The 25182-nt window shown below is 51.9% G+C and overlaps 7 protein-coding genes across 7 annotated transcripts; 3 read left to right on the forward strand and 4 right to left on the reverse strand.

Moving 5' to 3' along the window:
- Nucleotides 1-6540: 6540 nt before the first annotated feature.
- Nucleotides 6541-7358, forward strand: MIND_00555200 (uncharacterized protein; the record flags this gene model as incomplete). Its single annotated transcript, XM_037362327.1, has 6 exons — nucleotides 6541-6723; nucleotides 6769-6797; nucleotides 6847-6904; nucleotides 6951-6975; nucleotides 7021-7174; nucleotides 7221-7358. Exons 1-6 carry the CDS (start codon nucleotides 6675-6677, stop codon nucleotides 7356-7358), a joined length of 453 nt encoding a protein of 150 aa, XP_037222619.1. The 5' UTR covers nucleotides 6541-6674.
- A 42-nt stretch (nucleotides 7359-7400) lies between these two features.
- MIND_00555300 (uncharacterized protein) lies at nucleotides 7401-8933 on the reverse strand (the record flags this gene model as incomplete). Its single annotated transcript, XM_037362328.1, has 3 exons — nucleotides 7401-8352; nucleotides 8400-8822; nucleotides 8872-8933. 3 exons carry the CDS (start codon nucleotides 8931-8933, stop codon nucleotides 7401-7403), a joined length of 1437 nt encoding a protein of 478 aa, XP_037222620.1.
- Nucleotides 8934-9546: 613 nt separating this feature from the next.
- Nucleotides 9547-10362, reverse strand: MIND_00555400 (Methyltransf-25 domain-containing protein; the record flags this gene model as incomplete). The annotated part of the gene is made up of 1 exon (XM_037362329.1): nucleotides 9547-10362. The coding sequence occupies one exon, from the start codon at nucleotides 10360-10362 to the stop codon at nucleotides 9547-9549; it is 816 nt and encodes a 271-aa protein (XP_037222621.1).
- Nucleotides 10363-10514: 152 nt separating this feature from the next.
- Nucleotides 10515-18731, forward strand: MIND_00555500 (uncharacterized protein; the record flags this gene model as incomplete). The annotated part of the gene is made up of 21 exons (XM_037362330.1): nucleotides 10515-10556; nucleotides 10607-10639; nucleotides 10693-12313; nucleotides 12361-12638; nucleotides 12994-13152; nucleotides 13201-13230; nucleotides 13278-13334; nucleotides 13385-13774; nucleotides 13830-13929; nucleotides 13977-14016; nucleotides 14066-14433; nucleotides 14481-14647; nucleotides 14695-14969; nucleotides 15018-15369; nucleotides 15415-16669; nucleotides 16717-16766; nucleotides 16813-17022; nucleotides 17071-17193; nucleotides 17242-17355; nucleotides 17404-17839; nucleotides 17890-18731. 21 exons carry the CDS (start codon nucleotides 10515-10517, stop codon nucleotides 18729-18731), a joined length of 6942 nt encoding a protein of 2313 aa, XP_037222622.1.
- A 527-nt stretch (nucleotides 18732-19258) lies between these two features.
- MIND_00555600 (Arabinan endo-1,5-alpha-L-arabinosidase) lies at nucleotides 19259-20353 on the reverse strand (the record flags this gene model as incomplete). The annotated part of the gene is made up of 3 exons (XM_037362331.1): nucleotides 19259-19939; nucleotides 19988-20104; nucleotides 20159-20353. 3 exons carry the CDS (start codon nucleotides 20351-20353, stop codon nucleotides 19259-19261), a joined length of 993 nt encoding a protein of 330 aa, XP_037222623.1.
- Nucleotides 20354-20934: 581 nt separating this feature from the next.
- MIND_00555700 (uncharacterized protein) lies at nucleotides 20935-22470 on the reverse strand (the record flags this gene model as incomplete). Its single annotated transcript, XM_037362332.1, has 6 exons — nucleotides 20935-21833; nucleotides 21882-21937; nucleotides 21986-22033; nucleotides 22083-22198; nucleotides 22268-22349; nucleotides 22406-22470. The coding sequence occupies 6 exons, from the start codon at nucleotides 22468-22470 to the stop codon at nucleotides 20935-20937; spliced, it is 1266 nt and encodes a 421-aa protein (XP_037222624.1).
- A 502-nt stretch (nucleotides 22471-22972) lies between these two features.
- Nucleotides 22973-24272, forward strand: MIND_00555800 (Short-chain dehydrogenase/reductase family protein; the record flags this gene model as incomplete). Its single annotated transcript, XM_037362333.1, has 8 exons — nucleotides 22973-23054; nucleotides 23099-23201; nucleotides 23248-23389; nucleotides 23435-23834; nucleotides 23883-23955; nucleotides 24001-24035; nucleotides 24086-24156; nucleotides 24207-24272. 8 exons carry the CDS (start codon nucleotides 22973-22975, stop codon nucleotides 24270-24272), a joined length of 972 nt encoding a protein of 323 aa, XP_037222625.1.
- Nucleotides 24273-25182: the final 910 nt, after the last annotated feature.

A 25182-nucleotide genomic window follows, 5' to 3' on the forward strand; every position in this document is an offset into this window, starting at 1 on the left:
AGTGATGGGATTGATGGTCCAAACTAAATCTAACCTTTGTTGAACCAGTTTTGCAAGAGATCAATTGTTTTGATGATCACATGATGCTGCATCACTCCTTCTCTAGTTATTATTGATCTCTATTCCCTCCTCTCCTAGGAGCCCAATATTACATCACGAGTCATCGGCCTGAAGAAAAGGTGATTTACAATAACATATACGATGTCACATTAGTCACATTATGCTTTTATAGTATATTTTGGTATATAACCCATGTCTTGCGCATTGGACCGTTGGGTTATAACCCACAACTTGTGCATTGGACCAGCTGCAACAGGTGTCGGAGCGCGAGGAGCGGGGGCCTCGAGCTTGACCTTGGACCTTTAGGAGTTGCCGGGCCGCTAGTGCGACGGGCTCCTCTAAGTCAGGCTCACCGGAGAGGGCATCGCGGATGTCGCGAAGGAGTTCAGAACCAGGGCCGGAAACGGAAACACCTTCGAGCGCGGACATGGAAGAGTTCGGGCCGCAGAAGGACGACGCCGGAGTTGTCGGAATCGATTCCGTGGTCGGGTCTCCGAGAGAGGGCGTCAGGTCGGCCCATGTCGCGGCCGGGCTTGTGGTGCAGCGTGAAGTCGAACCGGGAGAGGTAGAGGGACCAGCGGGCCTGTCTCCGGTTGAGGTGCTGCGTCTTCCTGAAGTACTCCAAATTCTTATGGTCAGTCCAAATCTCGACAGGGTGCGGCGCCCTCGAGGAAGTGTCTATATTCCTCGAGTGCGCGGATGATCGCGAGCATCTCCTTGTCGTGGATTTCGTAGTTGCGCTGGACATCATTTAAGCTTTTGGAATAGAATGCTACAGGGTGCCACTTCCCGTCCGGGGCGGATTGTGAAAGAACCGCCCCGTCGCATAATCAGAGCTGTCCGCCTCGAGTCGGAAAGGCCGTGCGTCGTCCGGAATCGCCAGGACCGGTTCCGAGGTGACTGCGTCCTTGATTGCTTGGAACGCGGAGGCCTCCCGTCGCCCCCAAGTCCATTGCTGGTCCTTCTTGGTGAGCACGAAAAGAGGGGCGCGCAAGGGTTGAGAAGTCCCGAATGAACCTGCGGTAGAAATTAGCGAACCCAAGGAACTGCTAAATGTCCTTCTTGTTTTCCGGAGTCGGCCAAGCGGAGACGCCTGCGACCTTGACGGGGTCCATTTCGACGTGGTTGTGGGAGATGATGACTCCGAGGTACTCGATTGACGATTTTTCAAAGTCGCACTTCTCCGCTCGGAGGTACAACTTGTGCTCTCGGAGTCGCCGCAAGACCTCCTGAACGATCTGCCGGTGTTTCCGGAGGTCGGAATGGGCGATCAGGATGTCGTCAAGGTAGATCATGACGTCTCCGGAGAGGATAAGGTCCTGGAAAATGTCATTCATCATCGTTTGGAACGTCGCGGGAGAGTTTGTCAGGCCGAAATACATCACCAAGGGCTCGAACAGGCCTCGGTTAGTCCGGAAAGCCGCTTTCCACTCGTCACCTTTCTTGATCCGGACGTTGTTGAAGCCCCAACGGACGCCGAGTTTGGTGAAGTAAACGCGCCTTTGAGCCGGTTGATGAGGTCGTTGATCAGCGGAAGGGGGTACCGGTTTTTGACAGTCATCGCGTTGAGAGCACGGTAGTCCTGGACGAGCGGAGTCCGCCGTCCTTCTTCTTGACGAAGAAGACCGGAGACGCCATCGGAGACTTGGAGGGGCGAATCCGGCCCGTCGAAAGCCCTTCCTCGATGAACGCGTCGAGCTCGCGTCTGCGGGGCGAGATGGGGTACACCTTGCAGTTGGTGGGCTTAGCGTCGGGGACGAGTTCAATGGCGTGGTCCCAGGCTCTCCGCTCCGGTAGCGTGTCGAAGGACTCCTTATTGAAGACATCCTGAAACTCCTTAGCCCAGTCCGGGATCTCGGAGGGCGGAGGGGCGGAGTTCCTGGCGAAGGCTTCGGCCAGGCGCTGTGAGACAGTACTGCCAGCGCGTATCTCCTCCGAGGGGCGGAACGAGGTGTAGAAGATGCGGTCACCATCTTCAAGCTGACCATCGTCTTCATCGTCGTCGGAGTCCGGCATCAGATCAGGCAGGGCGGAGTCGTCACCGGAGACGGAATCGTCTCCGTCGTCAGGCCCAGAGAGGTCCATGGCGCAGACCGAGGGGAACGGGCCGGAGCGGAGTCGCTTCTGGAGCAGCCGGAGTCGCCGTAGCTCAGTCCGTTCAACGCGTTCTTCCTCGCCGCAAGTGGAGCAGCCGCGAGGGCACCCGCGTCATCTTGACCTCCTTGGTTTCCCAATCGATCTCTGGGTTATGCTTCCGCAGCCAGGAGTACCCCAGGATGAGGTCTTGTTTACCAAGATGGGTGACGGCGAGTTGAACACGCTCGGAATGGCCTTTGTAGCGTAGGACCAAGTCCGCGATCTGGTTGATGGAGCCAGCATCATTCGGAGTGCCATCGACGTTGAAGACCGGAATCGGTTGCGCCAGGGTGCGGACCGGAATGCCATTCCGGCGGCGTAGTTCGTGTCGATGAAGTCGGAGGTGGCACCACAGTCAACCAGGCCAGAGAGCGAGAGCTTAAGCGCTGGTAGTGGACTCTAGCTCCAACGGGAGGTGGAGGGAGTTCACTCCAGGGGAAGCAGCGACAGTGTACTGCTTGGGCAATTTCTTTTCCCAGGCAGTGAGGCGGCGAAGGACGATGACCGGAGTCGCGGGCGGAGTCGGAGACGGAGTCGAAACGGGGGCGGGGGAGGGTATGTCTTTCGTTTCAGGCTCGTTGTAGGGCGAAGGAATTGATTCGTCATACAAACAAGCGAAACGATTTACGGACGCGAACGAGGGCACACCAGTCACTCGTCGCGGGGGACAAAATCCTCTCCGGCCATCGACTCCGCGGCTGTTTCCGGCAGCGCAGCTGTGTCCGAGTAGCGGGCGATCAACTCCGCTAACATCTCGTCACCGAGTTGTTGGATCACCTCGCCGAGGATGTCCATTGAGCGGACATCCCTGGGGGGGGGCAATCTCGGGCGAGATGGTTTTGGGTCGCCGCACCTGAAGCAGGCGCGACGAGGGGCACCCCGAGCCCTAGTGCGATCCAACTCCATGGGGACGGGAGCTGGAGGCGCCGGAGCGGGGCGCGGGCCGCGGGTGGCACGACCGGAGCCACCGGGCGGAAGGGAGCCGGAGCCGGGATGCGGTTGACCGGAAACGGAGTCCGAATCAAACCGCCAGGCGTCTTGGGGGCGGCTGACTTGATCAGCTTGGCCCGGACCAGGGCCTCGTATTGACGGAAGGCCCGGGTGCGCCAGCTAAGATAGTCCCGGAGGTCCGGGGGTCATTCGAGGACGTGATTCCGTTGTTGATCAGGGGATCAAGTCCGTGGCGGAACTTGGTCACCTTGACCAACGCGTCTTCAAATCCGGCGAGGTCCATCAGGTCCTCGAAGTCGTCGGTGTACTGGTAGACATCCTTGGTGCCCATGTGATAGGCGGAAGTCTCCAGTTTGGAGAGAGCGTGATCTTGCTCATTCTCCTCGACGAACCGGAGTCGAAACTCGGAAACGAACGAGCCCCAGGACGGAAACGGAAACGGGGCTTTGCTTCCGTGGCGCGCCCGCCCATTGCTGAGCAGGTCCTTCTGCCATAAACGACATGGCATAGCGGACGGCCTTTTCCTCGCTCGCCTCTCCATTGACCACGAAGGCCTCAGGGGCAAGGCGGGCGTAGGTGCGGACCGCGTAGAGGAACGCGCGGCCGCGTTTCCGATCGCCGTTAAAGGTGAACGGGGGTTTGGTCGTAAAACCAATTTTGAGGCGAGGTTGATGTCGCCAAAGAGGGCCTCGGAATCGCCCTGAACCGGAGTCGGAGTCGGAATCGACGTCTCCGGTGGTGGTGTTTGGGGTCCGCCAGCAGTATTAGCGGCGGCAGCGGCAGCGGAAGCCTGGGTGGTGAGGAGAGTAAGGGCCTCAGTTAGGCGGTCGATTTTCGCCTCGAGTGCATCCAGCCGAGTGTCAGCGTCAGGAGTAGCTCCGGAAGGCATGACAGGTGCGGGGGACGACAGGAGTGGCAGAGGAGGAGGGGACAAGTGGCAGGGGCGGTGGCGAGGGCGGAGTGGACTCGGACTCCGAGCCTGAGTCAGCGCCGAACCTGGCAATCTTGTCCGGTTGATCCCGTAGAGAGTTTCTTCTGCTGTAAGGGCAACCCCGGAGGCCTGAGATCAAGGTCCTAGCAGGGGAGGATCCAAAGAGTGAATAGAAGTAAGCAAATACAAGTGAGGCTGACCTAGCAGGGGAGGATCCAAAGAGAAGAAACTCTAAGGGTCCGCCTGCTAGGTAGCGGAACTATATACTGCGCTCTTGACGCGCCAAGGTTGATCGTTGCTCCGTGCAGTATGCCTGCGCCATGTCGCAGGCCAGGTCCCAGGGGGATCGCCAGGCGGGGGCGGCGATGCGCCTGACGGAGGCGGTGATGCGATCGCCGGAGTCGGAACCGGAGTCGGACCAGAATCGGAATCGTCTCCGAGGGGCCGAAAGGGAGGTTCCCCTGACAACATGAGGCCAGCTCGAATATTGGAAGTTTAATCAACGCTGGCTCACCAGGATGCAAGTGCATTTGACCTGACACTCGATGACTAGAAATTCTGTTCTTGATTCGTTCATAAGTACAGAAGCGGTGCTTCTTCATCCCAGCAACACAGATGGAAGATATCATCTCGGCGTTTGCCAGTGCCTCTCTTTTTCAAGAACCTATGAATGGTCAGATGACTCAGATCATGACAGCCTGAGTGGTGCTACTTACATATCGTGTCCTATGGGACAGCGTCCAAGTAGAAGAAAGAGTCAATATGAGGGCGAATATGCTGCTAGAACAGGTTGACGCAATGAGTTGGTGGACGAAACGTTTCGAGATCAGAGATTTGTCATCCGGTCTCACGCATCCTTCCTTCCTTCATGATCGCTCAAATTAGGCTTCGTCTTCAACTGGCTGAAGGCCATCTGACGAAAGCATAGTCCGCAGGCTAGTAACAACGACAATTTCACGGATGCTCCACCATGGAACCCTACACACATGAATCATCAACAGCGCAAACCCACATTTAGCCCATGATGCACTTACCCGTGTTGCAAGTGTAAGGCTATAGCTGCTCCACAGTCCGACACAGAAGAGAACTCACCGTCGTCCACTAGATCTTCGTGCGAATATCAGCCTGGCTGTGAAAACATCGCCTTATAGTCTCGTCCCCATCTTCTTCGTACAATTTCTACCCTCCCCGGGGCCAGGATGTGTCGTAAAAATACCCGTTTGATGGCGCTTGAGGTACGCTGGCTAAATTGAGATCCTCCATTATAATGCCGTCTACTCTAGACTCCTTCAAGGGTCGCAGCCGATTGATTCTCCAAATCCATCCCTCCCATGTCTACTGAAATCCTACAAACAACACTTGGAGCACTGCTCGCTGGCTGTTTAACTGCTGTAGGGTAGGCTCCATCTATGGCCGCACGCTTATACCGCTGCTGATTGCAGTGTCAAAAGGCTCTCTGCAGTTTTGGGATTCCAGACCTTTCTCTACTTCCGGATATTCCCAACAGACACGATCAAATACAAAATTCTGGTGGGTGTCACCAATGTGCACCTGTATCAGGCTCAATGACCATGCTCAGGTCATCTGGATCTGGTGGGTCAAGCAAGGGATCTCTTCACCGATATAACAAAGTACAACAGGACCAACGATGCAGCGCACACAATTTTAATCTGCACGACGATGTGGAAGTACCTCGTTGTGAACTTCAACGACGAGAAGATCATCTCGCAAATTATGCCGTTTGCCTTTCACTATTCAGTCAACTTCATCTAAATTCAGGCTAAGTACTCTGGCGGTGAGCTTGATTTCCTCCCGGATTGTCGTTCCTGAGAATCCTTCGAGCTCACTGTCGCCATTACGGCCATTATAACGCTTAGCGCGAACTTGTGCTGAAACCCCTTCTCGCTCCCGAATATTGAGCTGACTTTTGTTCAGATTCTATGGATGGAGAATCCACAAGAGTACGGGTTCAAGGATTCTGCTTCATAACCCGCCTCCTCATAATTACATGCGCTTCCAGTGAGCGGCAATAACTGGTTTTTGACGACTGTTATTGTGAGCAGTCGAGACTTTTCCGGGGTTTGTCTTGACTCTTGACATTCTTGTAGGTGCTTCTTTGCATTGCGCGGACCGGTAATGATCATGATTCCGAGAGTTTGTGTGTCGCTCTGACCGCGATTTTCTAGGCCTAGCATTGAGTGAGATCACATAGCGTTGTAATGATTCACGAATTACTAAGAGAGATCGTACCCCCAGCGACTACTATAGGAATGTAAGCACCGCTCCTTTTTGCACTTACTTCGCCTCGGCCTAATGCATAACAGGTTGCTTGACAAAACATTTGCATCGTTCTCAGGCCGCTTCAATGTTGGTTTTCGCCTGTTTCCAAGCTTTCTTGGTCTCGCTCAACCACATGTTTTTAGAATGTGGTCATTGCTGGTTTGTCTATATCGGCAGTGACGGACATTGTTGTCTCCATCGCTCGGTATTACTACCTTCGGAGTCTCAGACAAGGGTACCCAGGGTAAGGTCAAATTCATATTCACGGACACTCGACCGTGTCCGAGCTGACACCCATTTCACAAGAACACAAGAGATGGTAGACGCTGTCGTAGTCTTTACGATCAACGATGGTTTTTTGACATGTAAGTCTGCGAAATTGGCCTTGAACAATGCTCATCGGCACCCAGGCGCCATTGTGTTTGCTGCGATTACCTGCGTTAGCGACTCATCTTTGGATAGAATTATCTCATCAGCGGAAAAAATAGGTACTGAGACTCCCCGGGACGTTTGTTTGGATCGGAATACATTTCAACATCGCCAAACGTACCCATCTCCTCCTACTTCGTTGAAAATGTCTAACCCTTTGTAGTATACTCTAACTCGATCCTCGCGACGTATGGCTTCGTAGCAGCCTTGCGATTCCCTACTCATTTTTGCAGCCTCAACTTGCGCAATTGGTACCGCCATCGCCACCGGCCACTGGGCATCCCGCTCAATGGACGGCACAACCAGCCGCTCCGCGCTGTCCCTCGCTCGATCATATCGCAAGACAAGCCCTCGATTACTGGCTCCGATAACTTGACCAGACCCAATGTGCGCAGCCTGATGAATTGTTGCTGGAGCTGACGGAGCCAAATAGATGGAGGTCTTCATTGACCATCAAGTCGAATATAACGTCGCTGTGAGATGCGCCGCAGACGATTGTGTTGACATCAAGAACGAGTTGCGGTCATCCATCAGGTCGGCGTCGATGGACGAAACCCATCTAGTTGTCTGAGAGAGCTGTTTTTTGTCCCAGTGCTGAACAATACAACTCTATCTAACCAGAGGTACTGTTACCAATCGTGCGACGAATCCATGGCGGAAAATGAGCTGGCTTAGAACCCGGCTCGTGTCTCAGACTAGAAGCATCTCCACTCCAGTTGCTATCAGTCTCTCTGACAGAGACAGAGCCATTGTCGCTGTCGTTCAGGTCTACGGGATGTCGGTGCATACTGGTGACAATGCTCATCGCAGGGGTCGATATTGGGCTCTCTGGCACGGGAGAAAGGCTGGTCATCAGGCCCCGGGTGGCCCGCCCCATCGACGGTCGGCCACGAATTCGGCGCATGAAGCCCTTGGCGCTGATACGGAGCGGTTGAGTCGGCGGTAGTTTGCTGGTGCTGTCATTGGCATCTGAGGCCAACCACGGGGCCACCGCGACATCGCTATCTGTGGTTTGTACCGCAGGCGGCTCCGTCGGAGTGCTCCATGTATCAGCGTCAAGATGAGAGTTTGGATCATTCGCTGATGCCATTTCACCATCACGTGCATGGAGCGAAACTGGACGGCCCAAAAACCCTTCGCTCAGTAGACGCGGCTCCACTTGGGTCATTCTAGGGGTGGCAGATGTACGTGAACGCCGTTTGTTTACTGGAGAATATGCATCATCAGGGAAGTCTGATGCGTCATGCAGCAAGGGCGAAGAAATCCATGTCTTGGAGAGTCTAGCTCGGCCATGGGACCAACGACGGTAAGCCCACACGGCGAGAATAGTTCCCAAGACAAGAGCAAATATCGCTCCGACAGCGGCGCCAGCCACCTTGCGTTTGGGGTGAGACGACTGGGAGATCGAGTTCCCCGAAGCTGGGTCACTTTCAGTGGGAGAAGCGCCCGTAGAAGTCGCGATCCCATTCTGACCATATGAGTTGAGGCTGAACGAGATGACATTCGAGGCGGTCTTGCTACGGGTGGAAAGCGAAGATGTAGTTGGAATGGGAGAGAGTGTGTCACTGGAGCGATTTAGCGAAAGTTGTTACTCAGAAAAGGCCACACTTACGGAGCAACCAAGCGACCGGCAGCTGTTGAGGTAGCTGTAGAAACGCTAGGTGAATGCGGCAAAGGGAATCCAGGAGGAATGAGGGTGAACGAAAATATGTGTTCTGATGCTGAGCCCGTTGCGTCTGGGTCGAGCCCACTCGAGGAACTGGGATTTGCGGATGAGAACGACCCAGGGACTTCAGCAGGACGATTCTGTGACCCAGGGATGGAATCAGACTCAGAATCAGGTGAACTTGAGGAAGCAGAAGCGTGGGGAAACACAATGGTCAATGTTGCTCCATTAACTGGGATGCTGGAGGATGAAGAACCCCCAATCACAACTGGGGTGCCATATACTGGGATGGGCCGCAACGAGCTCGAGCAAGGTAAAGCGGAGGAGAGCACCTCCAATGTTACTGATGAGCTTGAAGCAACGGGAGAGCTGATAAATGTCAGCGAAGAATGTCTGCGACTAAGTGGAAAGGACATACGGCTCGATGACCTGGCGCCATTTTGCCGACCTACGCTCAAGTTGTGGCGTCAACAGCTGCATTAGAGCTGGACTCAAGTCCTCGTTGTGGGATGGAAGAAGAGAATAACCACACCCCGGAGACGGAGCGTGGAAGTACTAGTAGTTTCATCGGCGTCAACTGGACCGACTCGGGGCGGGACAATCATTCTCGCAAGCATGGTTGTGGGGGTCGATAAGCAAAGCCATCAGTGATCACATGTGCTTCTTGCACATTTTCGATGAGAAGTGCGTCAAAACTGTATGCTGCGAAGTCAAACAGTTGGTCAGACCATCCTCGTCCTTGGAAACGAGCGAAAGATGAGCAACTCAAGCACGCTGGGTAAGAGCTCAGCTGAGAACGTTCAGATGTTTCCTTCGCGATATCGGACGACACAAATAGAACAACTGGCGTAAAATTAGCAGTGAGATGGTGCCAACCTCATAAGTGACAACGCGAGCATACACCATATGCATCCCTTTATGTAAGTTTCTCCGAGTTCCTTCACCGCATTGACATGAACCATACTTGGTTATTCAGAGAAGTACTGTCTTTGTCTTGAGACCTCAAGATAAAACAAACTCTATTGATTTCTTGTTCATGGACCCTAGTATGTAGTATCTTGTCCGCTCTCTGGGTTTCCATATGCAGTAAGTATCACAAACGACAAATAAGTTCTCCGTGTAGCATCGCAAACCACGCGTCGGGTGCGACACACCAACTTTTCCAAGCTGTCGCCATTTCCTGTAATTCAGCCTCCGTGGAGATTCCATGCTCGACAGCGCTTTTTGCTAGTGCTGACTGGACAACACGCTCTGCCCATGTCCCGCTCCACCATTCTTTTTCTTCGCTTTTGCTGAAGCACCATGTACCGACCATGGGCTCAATGCAATCACGAGGAATGCCCGCCTTGAGGGCCCACGACAATAAAACACGTCCAGCGTTGGGTTCGCCTCCATTTGCGCGAGCTGTCCTCTCATACATTTCATGCCAATCTGAGAGCCCTTTGGAGGGTGGGTGCCAAACCATAGATGCATAGTCGATGTCGCGGACGGCAATGATCCCTCCAGCACTCTTCACAACTCGTTTCATCTCACTCAGCACCTTGACGGGGTCAGCGACGTGTTGCAACACCTGGTGGGCGTGGACAACATCGAACATGTTGTCAGGGAATGGCAAATTGTGACCATCTCCGCGCGAGAAGGTGAGGTTGGTGACTCCTTGCGATGAAGCTAAATGGCGAGCTTTGTCAAGCACTTCTTCTTGCTCAGCGGATGGCTCGATTCCTGTAACATGGCCTTGAGGAACTAGGCAGGCCAAATCAACGGTGATTGTCCCGGGTCCGCATCCTACATCGAGAATTGACATATCAGGCTTGACGTAGCTCAGAAGGTAGGCACACGAGTTCTGAGCTGTTCTCCAGGAGTGCGCTCGTAGAACGGAAGCTTGGTGGCCATGAGTGTAGGATGTCATGAATGCTAAAATTCCTGCGTCGAATCCAGCTGCTACTATCACAATGCTTGGAGGAATGGTAGGATAGTAAGACTTGAGGTTACGATTGAGTTAAGTACGAAGCGGCTGTGACTGTCTTCACGTGACTGTGACACCCTGTCTTTGGTCTGAACATGTACACTGGCAATCTCGGAGTCCTTGCCTCTGTTTCGAGGGTGAGCCGCTTCAGCATGTTTCCTACCACCCTTAACCCGGCCATGGTCAGGTGAGCGAGAACGTGCTCCAAGTTTTAGGACAGGTACACAGAATCAGACTGTTATGTAATAAAATAAATAACAAAAATCTTCCCAGAATCCAGGACTCGGAGAAGACACACTCCAAAGTACCAAAAACTACATAATTGGCAAGAAGCGGCCTTTTGCGCTAGTCGATCTGGGTGAAGGACGCACCGAATACACTCCTCTCCTTGAATTTGCGTTGAAAGAGGCCACTAAAGGAAGCGCTACCGCCGATGAGCAAGAAGTCGACGTATCTGATATTATTCTTCCTTATTGGCGCACCTCTCATAGTGATGGGCTTGCCACAATACTGGGACTTCTCCGCAGACTCTGGAACGAGCGGAACGGTTCACTGCCATTCAAGCCTCCGCGACTACACACGTTCCCTCTTCAATCGCCAAATCCGAGTCCCTATGAACAATTTTACCCCATTGCCACTCCACTTCTTTCGCCGCCAACTGGCAACTCTTACACTGTTTCGCCTACAGGAAGACTATTCCACGAGCTGATTGATGGGCAAACCTTTACCAATTTTCGTGTGTTCCGCATTTCCAGCGGCAAATCTGGCCATACAACCGATTCGATTTATTTCCATGTACCCAGCGATAAAGTGCTTTGCACTGCCGGCGCCGTTTTTGCCCAAAAAAACACTGTTTTCGAAGACTTAGCCGCCTATATGCGCAGTCTCCAACATTTGTTGACGTCGGTGAGGGAGGGGGGAATCGAGAAGCTTTATCCTGGCCATGGTACTGCGGTGTTTGAGGGCCGAGATCTCATCGAAGGCTACATTGCTCATGAACAAGATCGCGCAACCCAGCTTTTCAAGTTTGAAAACCCAGTTGTCGACAATGCCGAGGTGGAAATTGAAGCTGAACCAATGTCAATCGATGACGGCGTCATTGACAATGCTGACTTGGTGATCATGCGCTATGGGTTCCAGTCAGACTTCATTGCTCCTGGTGACGCAAAAGCCACCAATGCTCTGTCAACATCGTGGGCTCTTGGGGACACCGATTGGAAAGATCCACCACAAAACTATTCTGTCCTACTGCATGTAATTCACGAGTTCTCCGGTGCTGGACCAGTAGGCCTCTGCGACATCAATACCCCAACTGCCAGGTTACACACTTATGACTGGCCTGTCATGGTCAAGAAACTGATTGTTCGGGGAGGACAAGGGGAACCACTCAGATTTGTGTTTGTCCCCGACAATAGTGATGGTCTATTCGTGGAGATAGAAGATGGGGCTACGGTTCTGCAATGCATCCGGTCACGCTGGCGGAATACCAAGACAATTATTCAACAACTTGTGAGAATCGGGGCAGCATTCTCACTTTGCTGGCGTCTATCAACCGGTAGCATTGCTCGGTGGCCACCCGCCCAAGTCTTGTTAGGGCGTCGACGAGCCAACTATCAGCCTACCACAGTTGATTACCGGGCGTATGTAAAGCGGCGAGATGCATTCTTGACATCACCTCGCGGTCGCGTGGCATTGTTCCAGGGCGGATTTGTGGCGAGAATCGCTCGAATGGTCATACCAAACTATCAAGAAGTCATCCGTAGTCTGCAAGGTGAAACTGTCCCCGAATATGGCGTCTTTCTTGCAGATATTCCATACGGTGGCTCCTTGTGGTACCAAGCACTAACACCCAGTGAGATTGACCTTGTTTTGGGTGTGTATATGGTGGAAACAGGCAATTTACTGTTTTGAGAAAAAGTACAAGCATTGATTTCCTTCCAGGGCAACCCGACGACAGCGACAAATATGGTGCTCAAGTCAAGTATGCATCATTTTGGCCCACGCTAGCAGCGTTCCAGTCTTCAGGCCTAAGCGTGGGCTGGTGGAGTCCCAACTGCGAGAGATGGTTCCAGAAGCGCCTGATGGAGCTGCAGGGAGGAACAGGAAACCTTTTGAGCACTCCAGAATGGAGGTCGAAAATTCGGTTCAACGCTCAGGGACGGAGGACAGCGGCGAATAACAGTACGATGGCTCGCAAGTTTCTTGAGTCGTGCCCAGCTGTCAGTTATTTCTGAATTGAGATGATGATTGGTTTGGTACAATGTACCCTTAGTGTTCAGAGAGCACATATGGACACATCACAGTCGTCAACGGGGGAGGAGCGAAGGTCGCGCCTTGGTCTGTAACAGACAGAGGAGACCAAAAAGGCAAACGATGCGTGAACCGGAACATATTCAAATTGAGGGGATACGGCATCTCTAACTGTCTGGTGGTCGTCAACGCGTAGACTCTCAACTCACCACCGTGACCACGACAAAGTCCAATGGGTTAAAAGAAAAAAGCAACGAGCTTGTTTTCAATTTTGTTGTTGTTTTTCTTTGGACCTTGACGTAATGTGCCTGACACCAGCCGAAGCACGCCGACATCAACTTGTCCTGGGATCTCTTCTCATATGCGCAGCATTCCTCAGCATTCCTTTCCTCTCGTCATTGGGGTCCGTGCATGCCTCTACTATGGAGGCAGTTTTCGGCGCTCTTTTGGAAGAACTGGATCGTACTATCTAAGCATCCCTTTGTTAGTCCTTTACCTTCGTTGACAATCGAATCGCTCACCTCGTTTTAGCTGAACATTCTTCGTTGCTTCATTTTCCCGGTGCGCCTCAATGCTCTCCGTGTTAGAATGACCCATTTTATCTATAGGTTGCCTATGGAATCTTTCTCGCTGTCGCGAAAAAGTTCTTACTGAAACCCAATAATGTGCGCAGCCACCTAACTGTTATTCTGCTTTTGAAACTAACAGCTAAAAGTATGGAATTGGCTCCCCCATCCCGATATACTCCCTTCAAGACAGATTCCATGACGCGGGAACGCTTGTCTGGGCAGACGCGACCGACGGCAAGAGCCAACCTTCGCCCGACGACATCATGGCCCGCATTACGAATGGATTTACGGACCGTCAGCTAGCCTCCGTCAAGAAATCCAGCAGCGCAGCACAACTCCCTTTCGAGTGCCCGCAAAACTTCAACGGATTTTCCGAATGTTATGCGGCAGTTATCTTCTACGACATTCCAACAAACGCGACCAAACCCATAAACTACACGGTGCTGGCGGACTCGGGGCTGTTCCACATCGACGTCGTTCGCCATGCAAGTGACTTTGAGACCAGGGTTCTGCCATTGCAATGGGCAGTTGACGAGGTAATGGTCTTGTAATGCCACTTTCATTTATTGGAAGTTGACATAATTGCGGCAGGCTATCATACAACTGCGGACTGGTGTCAGCCTTCCTACGCCGCGTGAATGGGCGTTCACAAACGAAACAAATGTGGAGCAAGATGATCGTACCCGGTTGAGTGAGTTTTTCTGGGCTTTTGCCAAGCAACGCTCTTAATCATCCAAGGCTTTGTACGCGGCATTCGAGAACTTCTGGTTATAGCATTGCAAGTGCTCTCTTCAATCGTGCATTTGGCTCATCGAAGACGTTTACAGCTTTGTGTGCTTTTCAGGAATATCCTACCAACTCCCTGGCGCTTATGCAGGCGAGCGGGCAACTCAAGTGACAGCCCATATGCGCGCTATGGGATTATTTGACTCGGCACGCATTGCTGCTTGGCATCTGAGCTACAGCCTCATCTATTTGCCTGCGTGGGTTATCGTCTCACTAGTGTGGCGCTCGCAAATATGGGTCGAAACCAACGTGCTCATGATATTGGCTGTTCACATCCTCTTCGGCTTATCCCTGGCAAGCTGGTCATTTTTTGTTGCTGCACCGTTCGGCAAGAGCCCCCAATTGGCAGCTGTGTTCTCTACGTTCTTGTCAATAATGTTTGCTATCATCGCGCTGATTCTCAAACGAGGTGTGTTTTATTTCCTCTGAATGCTCTGGTTACTCATTATATTCTAGTTGGAACTGGTGGTGCCTTTTTCTTTACCATCATCTTCCCTCCTGGGTTTTATATTTTCGCCAATCGGGCCATCAGCGGATATGAAAACCACCGATTACCTACTGACGCCATCCACGGAGACCCTGATCACCAATTGGCCTTACTCACCATCCTAATCGCTGGTCTCGTGCGTTCACACGATTTGCTTTCCTTCATCAGCTCATATGAGTCCAGATTGACGTATTCTTGTGGCCATATCTTGGTGTCGTTCTAGAGCGACGACTATACGACCCACGAGAGCCGTCTGCTTCTCGTTCTTGGAAATGTTGGGGTAGACGACGCCGCGGGGAACTACAGATGCCGGTAGACGTGGCCGTGTCCGTGCAAGGGCTTGGTAAAACCTTCAACACGTCCATGTTCAACCGCAAAGGTGGGGCGGTCACCGCGATTGAAGAGCTCTCGTTCGATGTCCCACAGAAAGGGATATTTGTGCTTTTGGGTTCGAATGGGTCAGTGGATTTCCTCATGTTGTTGTTCTGTGAACCGAATTCCTCCAGAGCTGGAAAGTCCACCTCCTTGTCCATTATCGGAGGTCTTGTGGGACGTACCAAAGGAGAGATCGTGTTCGAAGGGGGCGTTTCTAAACCACCGCGAGGGACTTTGGGCATCGTGCCTCAAAAGAATGTCTTGATCTCCGAGTTGTCTTGTCTCCAAACCCTCAAATTATGGCGCGCAGTCAAGTGGTCCGGCAAGGCAGATAAAGACGAAGACCTCGTTCAGTTACTAAAAGACTGTGATCTCGGGAACAAGATTCATGCGAATGCAGACACCCTTTCTGGTGGGCAGAAGCGCAAGCTGCAACTAGCCATTGGTCTTGTTGGCGGATCGAACATCGTCCTAGTTGACGAGGTACGTTGGTAGATCTGTCAATAGGCTTTCATTGACGTTCGATAGTGTACCTCTGGAGTCGACCCACTTTCGAGACGCGCGCTATGGAGGACCCTGATTTCGTTCCGTCAAGAGCGCACCATTATCTTCACGACTCACTTCCTCGACGAAGCAGACCTGCTTGCGGACCACATCGCGATATTGGCAGCACCCGGAAAACTTGTTGCGTCGGGCTCACCAGTTGCTCTCAAACGTGACCTAGGGGAAGGGTATACCGTACAAGTAACCTTGGCCCAGTCCAGCCCTGTCGAAGAGAAAGCCGGCCCTTCGACCACAGCAGAGCTTCTGGGTTCGATACGCGCAATTGCCCCTCTTGCTCATGTTGCTTTGGCCTCTCCGCATCAGCCGCTATATCATTTGAAGAGCAAAGATACCGCCGTCGTAGATCAAGTTCTTCGCCTTCTTGACAACGACAAGGAGAAATATGGAGTTGCCTCGTATGACGTATTGGGTACCTCCATTGAAGACATTTTCTTGGACTTAATGAGGAAAGAAGATGCAGCGAGTGGTAACAGAAACAGTATGGATGCGTTGGACGAAGCAGACAAGAGCGCCACACCGAGTAATGCTTCGATTGACGACACCAAACACGTCGAATTGAATCTAGTCACGGGACGAGCCACCTCACCTTTCCGCCAGGCGCTGACCATATTCCGCAAACGCGCCATTATATTCAAACGAAGTTGGCTAACACCGGTCCTCGCCGTCCTCATCGCTATCGCTGGCTCTACTATTCCCCTCGTATTCATCTCTGGCAGAGCACAGTCTTGTGTCAAGACTCTCGACATTCCCGCCTTCAACGAGCCATTGTTCCCGCCCCTCTCCACGCTACTTGCGTTCTACAAAGGAGATCCTTCTCGAGTCTTGATCTCCCCACCATCTCTAGCAAACACTTTTGGCAACCTCACGGCCGTCAGTGCTGCTAACATCGCCAATTTCACCGCATTCTTTAATGACACGGACATCGGGAATACGACTGCTCTGCAGCCCTTCAGTTTCCTGCCCATTGCGGATAATGCCACCTTTGTGAGCACGATCCAAAACAACATCCACAATATCAGCACGGGCGGTGTTTCGTTGGATGTCACCTCTGGCCAAGCGTTTATTGCATGGGAGGCCTCGCCGCCTGGGTTGATGGGTCCCAGTATTCTCAGTTTGGCCAGCAATCTCCTCTTTAACCACGCTTTGAATGTTTCTGGACGGGCGGGACCAATACCGGCATTGATGCTCCCTACATACGAATCTTTTCCGCCTGTTGATGGTAAGCCTGACTTGATCCACTGGTTGCCTCACGCTGAGTTGTCTTAGCTGGCACCCTTTTCGCGCTCAAGTGGATTGCCTTCTTCTGTGCCGTCATGGTCGGTTATTAACACTGCCGCGAATCATAACTGACGATCATAATAGTCTGTTTTCCCGGCGTTTTTCGCGCTCTACGTATCCAAAGAGCGACGTTCCTCGGTTCAAGCCATGCAGTTCAGCAATGGCCTACACAACCCCGTCGGTCTCTGGCTTGGACATCTTATGTTTGATGCTATCTTCACGGTCATCATGTCCACTATTGTCATCATCATCTTCGCCGCTGTTTCGAATCAGTTTCATGGCCTAGGTTTCTTTGTGAGTGATTCAGATCTGACTCGCTTGTCGTTACTTACATGCTTTCAGTGGCTTGTGATGGTGTTATATGGGATTGCTGGAACACTTTTCGCATATTGCTGCTCCCTGATAGTGGTGTCACCACTAGCAGCGTTTGCAACAGTTGCGGGGTACCAGATCGTCATGTTTGTGGTAGGCCGGATTCTATCGTGATTTGCTTGGGCTCAGTATCAACTGTAGCTGTATTTGGCCGGATACTTGCTTACCCTCACGTACGCCAAAACTTCTGACGCCAACCACATTATCACCATCATCCACTTTACGCTCTCCATCTTGTCCCCTGTTGCGAGTGTGGTAAGTTTCTCCGCTGGTCATGAAAATTGTTTATTCACACTTTTGTAGACCAGAGCGGGTCTTGTCTCGGTCAACTTGTTCTCTTTGCTTTGCAATGGAGAAGAAACCAATTTGAGCGCGTCGTGGATGGCGTCGATCATGCGATATGGCGGACCCATTGTCTATCTGGTCATCTACTCCCTGGTCTTGCTTGGCATACTTGTTTGGGTGGATTCGGGCTCCCTGTTTCCGCGAAGGTTCAAAAAACAACATTCACGGTCAACAATAACCAACTCGGAGACAAATCGACCAGTCAAGGAAGATGTCATCCTTGAAGCACAAGCCGCCGCGGGATCAAATGACCTGCTTCGAGTGCTCAATGTCAGCAAAACGTTTGGCAAGAACACAGTCGTTGATGATGTCAGCTTTGGGGTCTCGAAAGACACCGTGTTTTGCATGCTTGGCCCGAATGGCGCGGGAAAGACGACCACATTCAATGTCATTCGTGCGTCGTTTCCCTTTTGCAACGGCCACCATACTGACCACTGCCTTTAGGAGGAGATGTGATTCCGGAGTCTGGAGATGCGCTCATTCAAGGCATTTCCGTTCTCAATAACCCACGAGCGGCTCGCGTCTCCTTGGGTGTCTGCCCACAATTCTCTGCTATCGACGCCCAACTCTCGGTCCGTGAACATCTAGAAATATATGGCCGGTTGAAGGGACTGAGCAAGACTGAGGTCGACACAAGCGTTGATTCATTACTGGATGCTATCGGTCTCCGAATATATGCTGACCGGCTGGCCAGCAAGCTTTCCGGGGGAAACCAGAGAAAGCTTTCGCTGGCAATTGCGTTGATGGGCAACCCATCTGTTGTCTGCATTGACGAGTTCTCCACTGGAATTGACGCGAAGAAGAAACGGGAGATGTGGTCCACGCTCCGCGCTGTCTCGGCCAACAAGGCAGTCATCATCACGACCCATTCAATGGAGGAGGCTGCAGCGCTGGCCACCAAAGTCGGCATCCTCGCCAAACGGATGCTTGCTGTTGGGACGACAGAGCAGTTGTCTGCACGCTACGCGACTTACGAAGTCCATTTCGCCTGCCGCACGCGAGAGGAGGTTGCCCGGGCGCAAGCGGTCATGTCTACCATCCCTGGCTCACGCATGGCTGACGATGTGGCCACCCGATTCGAAGTCCCGATCGAGCGGGAAAATGGCCTGTCTCTGGCGGAGCTATTCCATCGACTCTCGACACACGACGACTTCTCGGAATATACGGTCGAGAAGGCCACCCTGGAGAGTGTGTTCTTGAAGGTCATCCGGGAAAACAATGTGCAAGAGGAAGACACTGCAAAACGGGGACAGTGGCGCCGACTGATGGGAGTTTTCGGGCGATAGGTGGTTGGTGATAGACTATACTCTCGAGCAAATTATCTGCATCTTGCTAGAATCTGTGGATTAAAGGTACTTACTTGGGAAGCTTGAATACCTAAATCTTATCTACATTAATATTGTGGTGGTTGGCTAAGACTCAGATCCTCAGAGCACATAAGTACTATCCTCTTTCAATCAAGTACCACTTTTCAAAATTTGGGACCAAAATTTTTCCTTTTGAGTTAAGCTGATTTTTGGCAAAGACTTTTTTTGTCAATGTAAGGTGTTAATGGACAGTTCATCAAAATAAGACAGTAACCAGACTTCAGATACCAAATCACTGGCATGGCTTCATACTGTTTTTGAGGACAGTGAGCAAAAGGGATATGGTAATGACGTGGGTTTCAAGATCAAGGCATCAAGTAGTGAAGCACTGAACCAGACCCTAGTATACTATTCGAAAATACTTCTCATCGTTCTACAGTTACGAATCTTTGGTCATGAACCGATTTTTCTTGTCTATGATGATATGCTTACGCTTTAGCTGGGGGCTATTTTACCGTCACGATGTTCCCGTTGAACGTAGGAACTCCCGTCCACATCGCCCGTCCGGTGCCAATATCCGAACCGATGAATGCATGGAAGGCGATCTTGCTCCCGTCTCTCGTGACGCAGGCACTTCCTGGCGCTCGCAACCCATCTGTGCCCGTGACCAGCAACGGCGCGTTGGGTGCGCGCGCCTTCGTATACGGGCCAGTCACCACTGAAGCAGTGGCATACGAAAGGTCGTAGCTTGTGTCAGAATAACACCCGGAGCTGAAAAAGAGAAAGAACGTGCTCCCAACGTGGACGAGACTAGGTGCCTCGACAAGCGGGCCGTCGCCGTCGTCACGGTCAAGTATTTGAACTGGGCTGCCGATGGGGGTATAGCCGTTGGCTGCGACTTTCTGGAGCATGATAGGGGTAGAAACGATTGGCTTGACGCCGTTGTTGCATGACCCGCCGTGTCCAAGACTATTTCCGTCGATTTTGTAGACGACATAAAGGCTCCCATCAGGATGGTGGTGTCCAGCTGGGTCAATGGCGCCGCCTTGGCTAATGGGGCAGGCAATCGTGGACTGAACGGGAGTGTATGGGCCACGGACATTGGTGGAGGTTGCAGCACCAATGCAGTGGGCCGCCGTGTTTGACGCAGCAGTGGCAGAGTAGTACATAACAAACGAGCCGTCATCCTAGCGGAGATCGCTTAGTATTGCGAGTTGAGCATGGAGAGAACTCACAAGTTGTACAACCATCGGCGCCCAGACATTCGCGCTGCTCGCTACCCAATTCGCTACAGTGGGTAGCGGGTCGGTGTTTTCGTATGTCCAGGTTTTGAAATCGGGACTACTTGCCATCTGGTAAGTAGTTTGTTAGATTGTATGCGAAGTATGTAGGAAAAAGCGCTTGACCTGCACGTGCTTCCCATTCCCAGTCGTCCCAAACGCAAACCACGAGTTCTCCTGCGGCACCCAGAGGAGAGACGGGTCGGGAAAGTCTGTAGCGATGGCGGGTCCAGAAACAGAGCGTTTTGTGGAGGTGAAGTTGGAACTGGGTATGGCGAAGGAGAGAGACACAAGTGAAAGAAACACGGTGGCAACCAGCATGATTGGAGGTTTTGTTTGGGTGGAGTCCACTGATATATATGCAGCAACTTGTTGGTATTTCCCGCGAGTGGCCCGGGGGGGGGTTTGACCGTTGGTTGCGGCACATCTCAGCGTGCAGATCCTAGCGAGTTAGTCCACCTCGATTGATTCCGCGATTCGCAGCTTGCCCTATTCGTTCTTGGTTTCCACATGGATTGCTTGTGAACATCAGCTTGATTCGGCGCCGTAGGTCACTTGGATCCATCTGAATCTTCCATCTTGTTGGCCATGGCATATTGCTCAATTCGACTGCATGGAGAGAGGTGACTCTGGTGAGAAGGCCAAGTGTGGGTCTTGTTCAAGGCAGTTGTGGCGGCGCTGGAGAAGTTTTAGTTTAGAACAACATCTGTATCTCGTCATAACTAGTCACGTTGTGACACTAAGTAAGCGACCAGTCTGAGTTGCACCAGAAAACTATGGCATTAGCGGCCGCATTAGAACATTAGTCGTTACAAGCAGTACATCTATTAGATGAAAAGAGCCTCATCACAGTCGTCGCAAGTTACATAAAGGCAAGATGTTGGTACCAAAAAAAGTCCCGTTCACTTTTTCTTTGCGTCGCCATTCGCCTGCACATGATGCCACTCCCCGTCCTTCCCCTTCTTCCGCACTGTGAAGCACGCAATGCCCATGAAATTCGTGATGTCGTTGATCACTCTTACGCAAAACTGCGCGTAAAGAACGAACGACAGCGCCAACGTGGTATAGACCAAGAATGCCCTGCCTTTGGCCGACGATTGGATCAGTGGCTGTCGGTCCAGCAAGGCGGGGAGGTAGGCGTCGAGGGTACAAAGTGCTGTCCAGACCCACATCCAGTCGAAGAGGGGGAATGGACAGCCGTCTTGGGTCACGTGGGCGAGAATCATCCGGCCGACATGACGCGCGAATTGCAGGCCCCATGCGCAAAGAAAGGGCACAAAAAGCGGAGAGTAGAGAATTGCGGGAGACGTGACACGTGGATGGGCCAGCCAGGCAAGCTGGAGGCCGGCCGATACCACGAATGGGAGCAGGAAAGTAAGTGGACGGGAGGTACCACTACCAGAAGACTTTCTGGTCCGCCGGACGTTCGCGTAACTGTTGGCGATATTGAAAAACAGCCCAAAAGCACCAAACACCATGAACGATTCGTTCAGTGGGAGGTTGGGTAATCGGTTGATATATGGCATGTTCGTGAGTCGTAAGAATGTTAGGATTTTGGTATCCCAAAAGGCCGGGCCGTAGAGACCACTGATCGTGAAAATGGCGACAATCATGAGGATTCCCTCGACTGGTCCAGAGAAGACACCGAGATAGAGCTGGCCAGTGTGGTATTCTTCCCAAGTTGTGAGGTAGAAGTTGGCCAGTGTTGCGACTTGTGAAGAGACAGTCCACCATGAACGTCCGAGATTGAGAGCATGGCAGGCTAGGACTGCTTCTAGAGTCGTGTTCATCGCATCACAGCCTAAAGCGTTTTTAGTTGGTGACAAAAGGCTGGCAGAATGCAACGCACCATGATCAAACATTTCACCCAGAGGTCCAGCCATACCGGTTCGACGCGCCTGTTTTCTAAGACCCTTAAGTTGTTGGGGCTGATTAGATGCTCAATCCACTGACCCATCTATGGCATCGAAGCTCTGGTAGGCAAACAAGCCAATGGCTAAGCTGATTTTGCTGTCAGGCGAGCAATGAACGTCATGCGAAGAGTACACACGAAAAGTACACCCAGCTAGGCAGCACTACTCCGCCCTTCTCCGTGAGGTACTGCGGATCGTAGTATAGCAGTGTCGCGAAGTTGAGGAAAATTATTGAGAGGCCCGAAAGCGTTATCTGGTCCACACGTCATAAGTATCATCGCGTCGAAAGTGGCCAGAAACACGAGGAGAAAACGATACTCACAGTATTAGGGGCTACATTGAGCGGCCATAGAGTAACAAACCATGTCCAGAAGGGATTCAAGATGTATTTCGACGTGAGGGACCTGGCTCCACAATCAGCTGTGTTGGAAAAAAGCGAAGAGGGAGAGGGAGGACGCACTTATCTACACCTTTATACGCATATTTATGCAAGTTTTCTAGCGCATCGCGTGGGATGTAGCCCATCGGCGCCCCCACTCGCTGGGGTCAAAAGCAAGAGAGCTTTCAAGTTTTTTTGGTGTGACGATGCAATGATGACATATCACGTGCGTCATCGGACCGACCAGGTAAATCATGACATCTGATACGAATGATCCGTCCTTTCTCCAACTCGTTCCTTGTTTCAAACTTCTTTCGAATCCCTCAGAGGTCTTACACGGCGGCTCTGCCGCGAGGAGAAACCAATAAAGCTGTCATCACAATGGCTTCGTCATTCAAATGACGACGATAGGCTCTGGTTGCTGGACGCTATGAAGATGGTCGGCGCACAACATCTGCACCTTTGTCATCATGACTGTCTCGGGCCGTTTCTTCGACGCTCGCCATATAGTTGTATCCTGTCGACACACAAAGGGTGAGCGTGGGCCGCTTCCTGCTCTCTAGTAAGCAACACGTTTTCACAATTACGCAGGATCAGCCCTGCCTTAAAAGAGTCGACGATGGCTTCCATGCTCTCAGCGCCGCCCAAATGTCTTCTCCCACCTTCGATGTCAATACCACCGCGAAAGAAGTTGCCGCAGCGTTCCCAGACCAAATCAAGGGCAAAACTAGTTCGTGCCGGTGTTATGGTGATATGATGTTCTCATGGGATTAGTCCTTGTGACTGGGACCTCTCTCAAGAGCATCGGATTTACCACTGCACAAGCCTTGGCTAAAGACGCAGACTTGCTCATAATCACTGGTCGAAGTTTAGAGAAGTAAAGGCCCTTGTGTTGATCGATCCGATCTCATTTCTCTCGACAGACTGAAAGAAACTGAAGCCGCACTGAAGGCAGAGTATCCCAGCGCTAACATTCGACCTCTGACTCTCGATCTTGCATCGCGAGCTTCCGTTCGTAAAGCTGCCGCTGAGGTCAACGCCTACACGGAACCACTCCACGTTGGCGTATATTCCCTCTCACTGTTTCGGTGTCTTATTGCCCCGCAATAGATTCTCATTCACAATGCCGCCAGTGTTATTGGGGCTTTCAAACTTAACGAAGACAAGCTTGAGTCGCAGTTCTCATCCAACCATGTCAGCCCCTTCCTCTTCACCAAGCTAGTCGCACCCAAACTTATCGCATCGGCGACTCCTACTTTTGCTCCTCGTGTCATCTTCGTATCAAGTGGCGCACACGCTCATGGCGCGATCGATTGGGATACGCTCACGGCACCCGACGAGAGCAAATACGTCCCCATCATGGCATACGCGCAATCAAAAATCGCGAACGTGTTAACGGCAAAAGAGCTCACCAAACGGTCGGGTGGTCGAATTCAAGCATATAGTCTCCATCCGGGCGCAGTCGCCACTAGTGAGGTTCCCGAAACCGTGGTCACTTTGCAGTCACTTGGTGTGTTGTTGATGCTGTGATATATGTCTTCCACTGACTCTCAATCAGGTTTTTACACTCCCGAGGGCAAACCGAATACGGAGAAGTTTTCTTTCAAGTCCCGCGAGCAGGGGGCGAGCACGTCTGTCTCCCCCTTTGTCTGTTGATTTCTCTCACTCTAGACCAGGACCGTTGTTGCTGCAATCGACCCACGCATCGAAGGTTCAATTTCATTCTCCCTTCGAAACTCTCATATTCATCGCTCCTTCCAGGCCAAGGGGGTGTCTACCTCAACGACTCGGTTGTCGCAAACGAGTCGGTCTCAGCCGCCGCCTCAGATCCCGTATGTCTTCTTTGCTTTCTCTCAATGTAGCTCTGATATGGGAATCGCAGGCCAATGCTGAGCGATTGTGGACTGTTACGGAGGAAATTTTGGGAGAGAAGTTCACGTTTGCGTAGCATTTTGGCTGCTCGAGTGTTCCATTGGTCGCATACACGTATCTATACCCGGCCAGTTTCAAACAACGTGGATTTAGTATAGTCAAATCTTGGCTTGAGAGCATAGTAAGCACAGCACTGAGCACTCTGAAGGGAGTAAAGGTGAGATGTTGAGTTTCGGCAAATTAGTGGGATTTGCGCAAGGAAAGCGCTTCATCTTGAAGAGCTGAGAGCTGATACTAAGAGAATAGATTTATGGTGAACTGGAAAACACAAGGCAGAAATGGCATCACCGCATCACGGTCACGCGGCGAGTCACGTTTTTTTCGAGCCCGTCGTGCCAGTGTTTTGGGACATTCGTGTTCAGGTATGCCACCAGCGCTCTATGGCAGGCGCTCCGAGTCAACCATCTATTTTAACCTCTATATTAGAGCGTGTAGCCACCTACGAACACGCGCGACGCAAAGAACACATCTGAATCAAAAGAAATACCCAGGCCAAATGAGGATGATGCGCAAAATGACGCCGCTCAGCTTCTGGTTTATATACCGGTTGCTAGTCGCAGCAGGCAGTTGACGCGACTTTTGCTTTGACGCCCCATTTGTCCAGCTGTAGCGGTGCGTTTCCTTAACTAGCGGCATGGGATATTGAAGAAGAGAATAGTAGGAAGATTTTCTAGGCGTGCTGGCTTAATCGGTGCTTAACGCTACTGCGACTACTTCAAGTTGCGATTGTAGTTGGAGCCAGGCCTGTTCAAATTCATTTTCACCATGCGGCCTCTCCGTTGCCCGCGGCGACCCTGACACTCCCCACCTTCTCGAATCATATCTCTCTCCGAGTCGACTCATTTCGTTTCTGATTTCGATACCGGATGTGGGATGCTGCTCGCCCAAACGGTGCGATGGAGGCTAGTTTCTCAACCCGTCAGTCG

The sequence above is a fragment of the Mycena indigotica genome, assembly GCF_014461135.1.
Source record: "Mycena indigotica strain 171206Taipei chromosome Unknown Mind.scaff0004, whole genome shotgun sequence".
Taxonomy (NCBI): Eukaryota; Fungi; Basidiomycota; class Agaricomycetes; order Agaricales; family Mycenaceae; genus Mycena; species Mycena indigotica.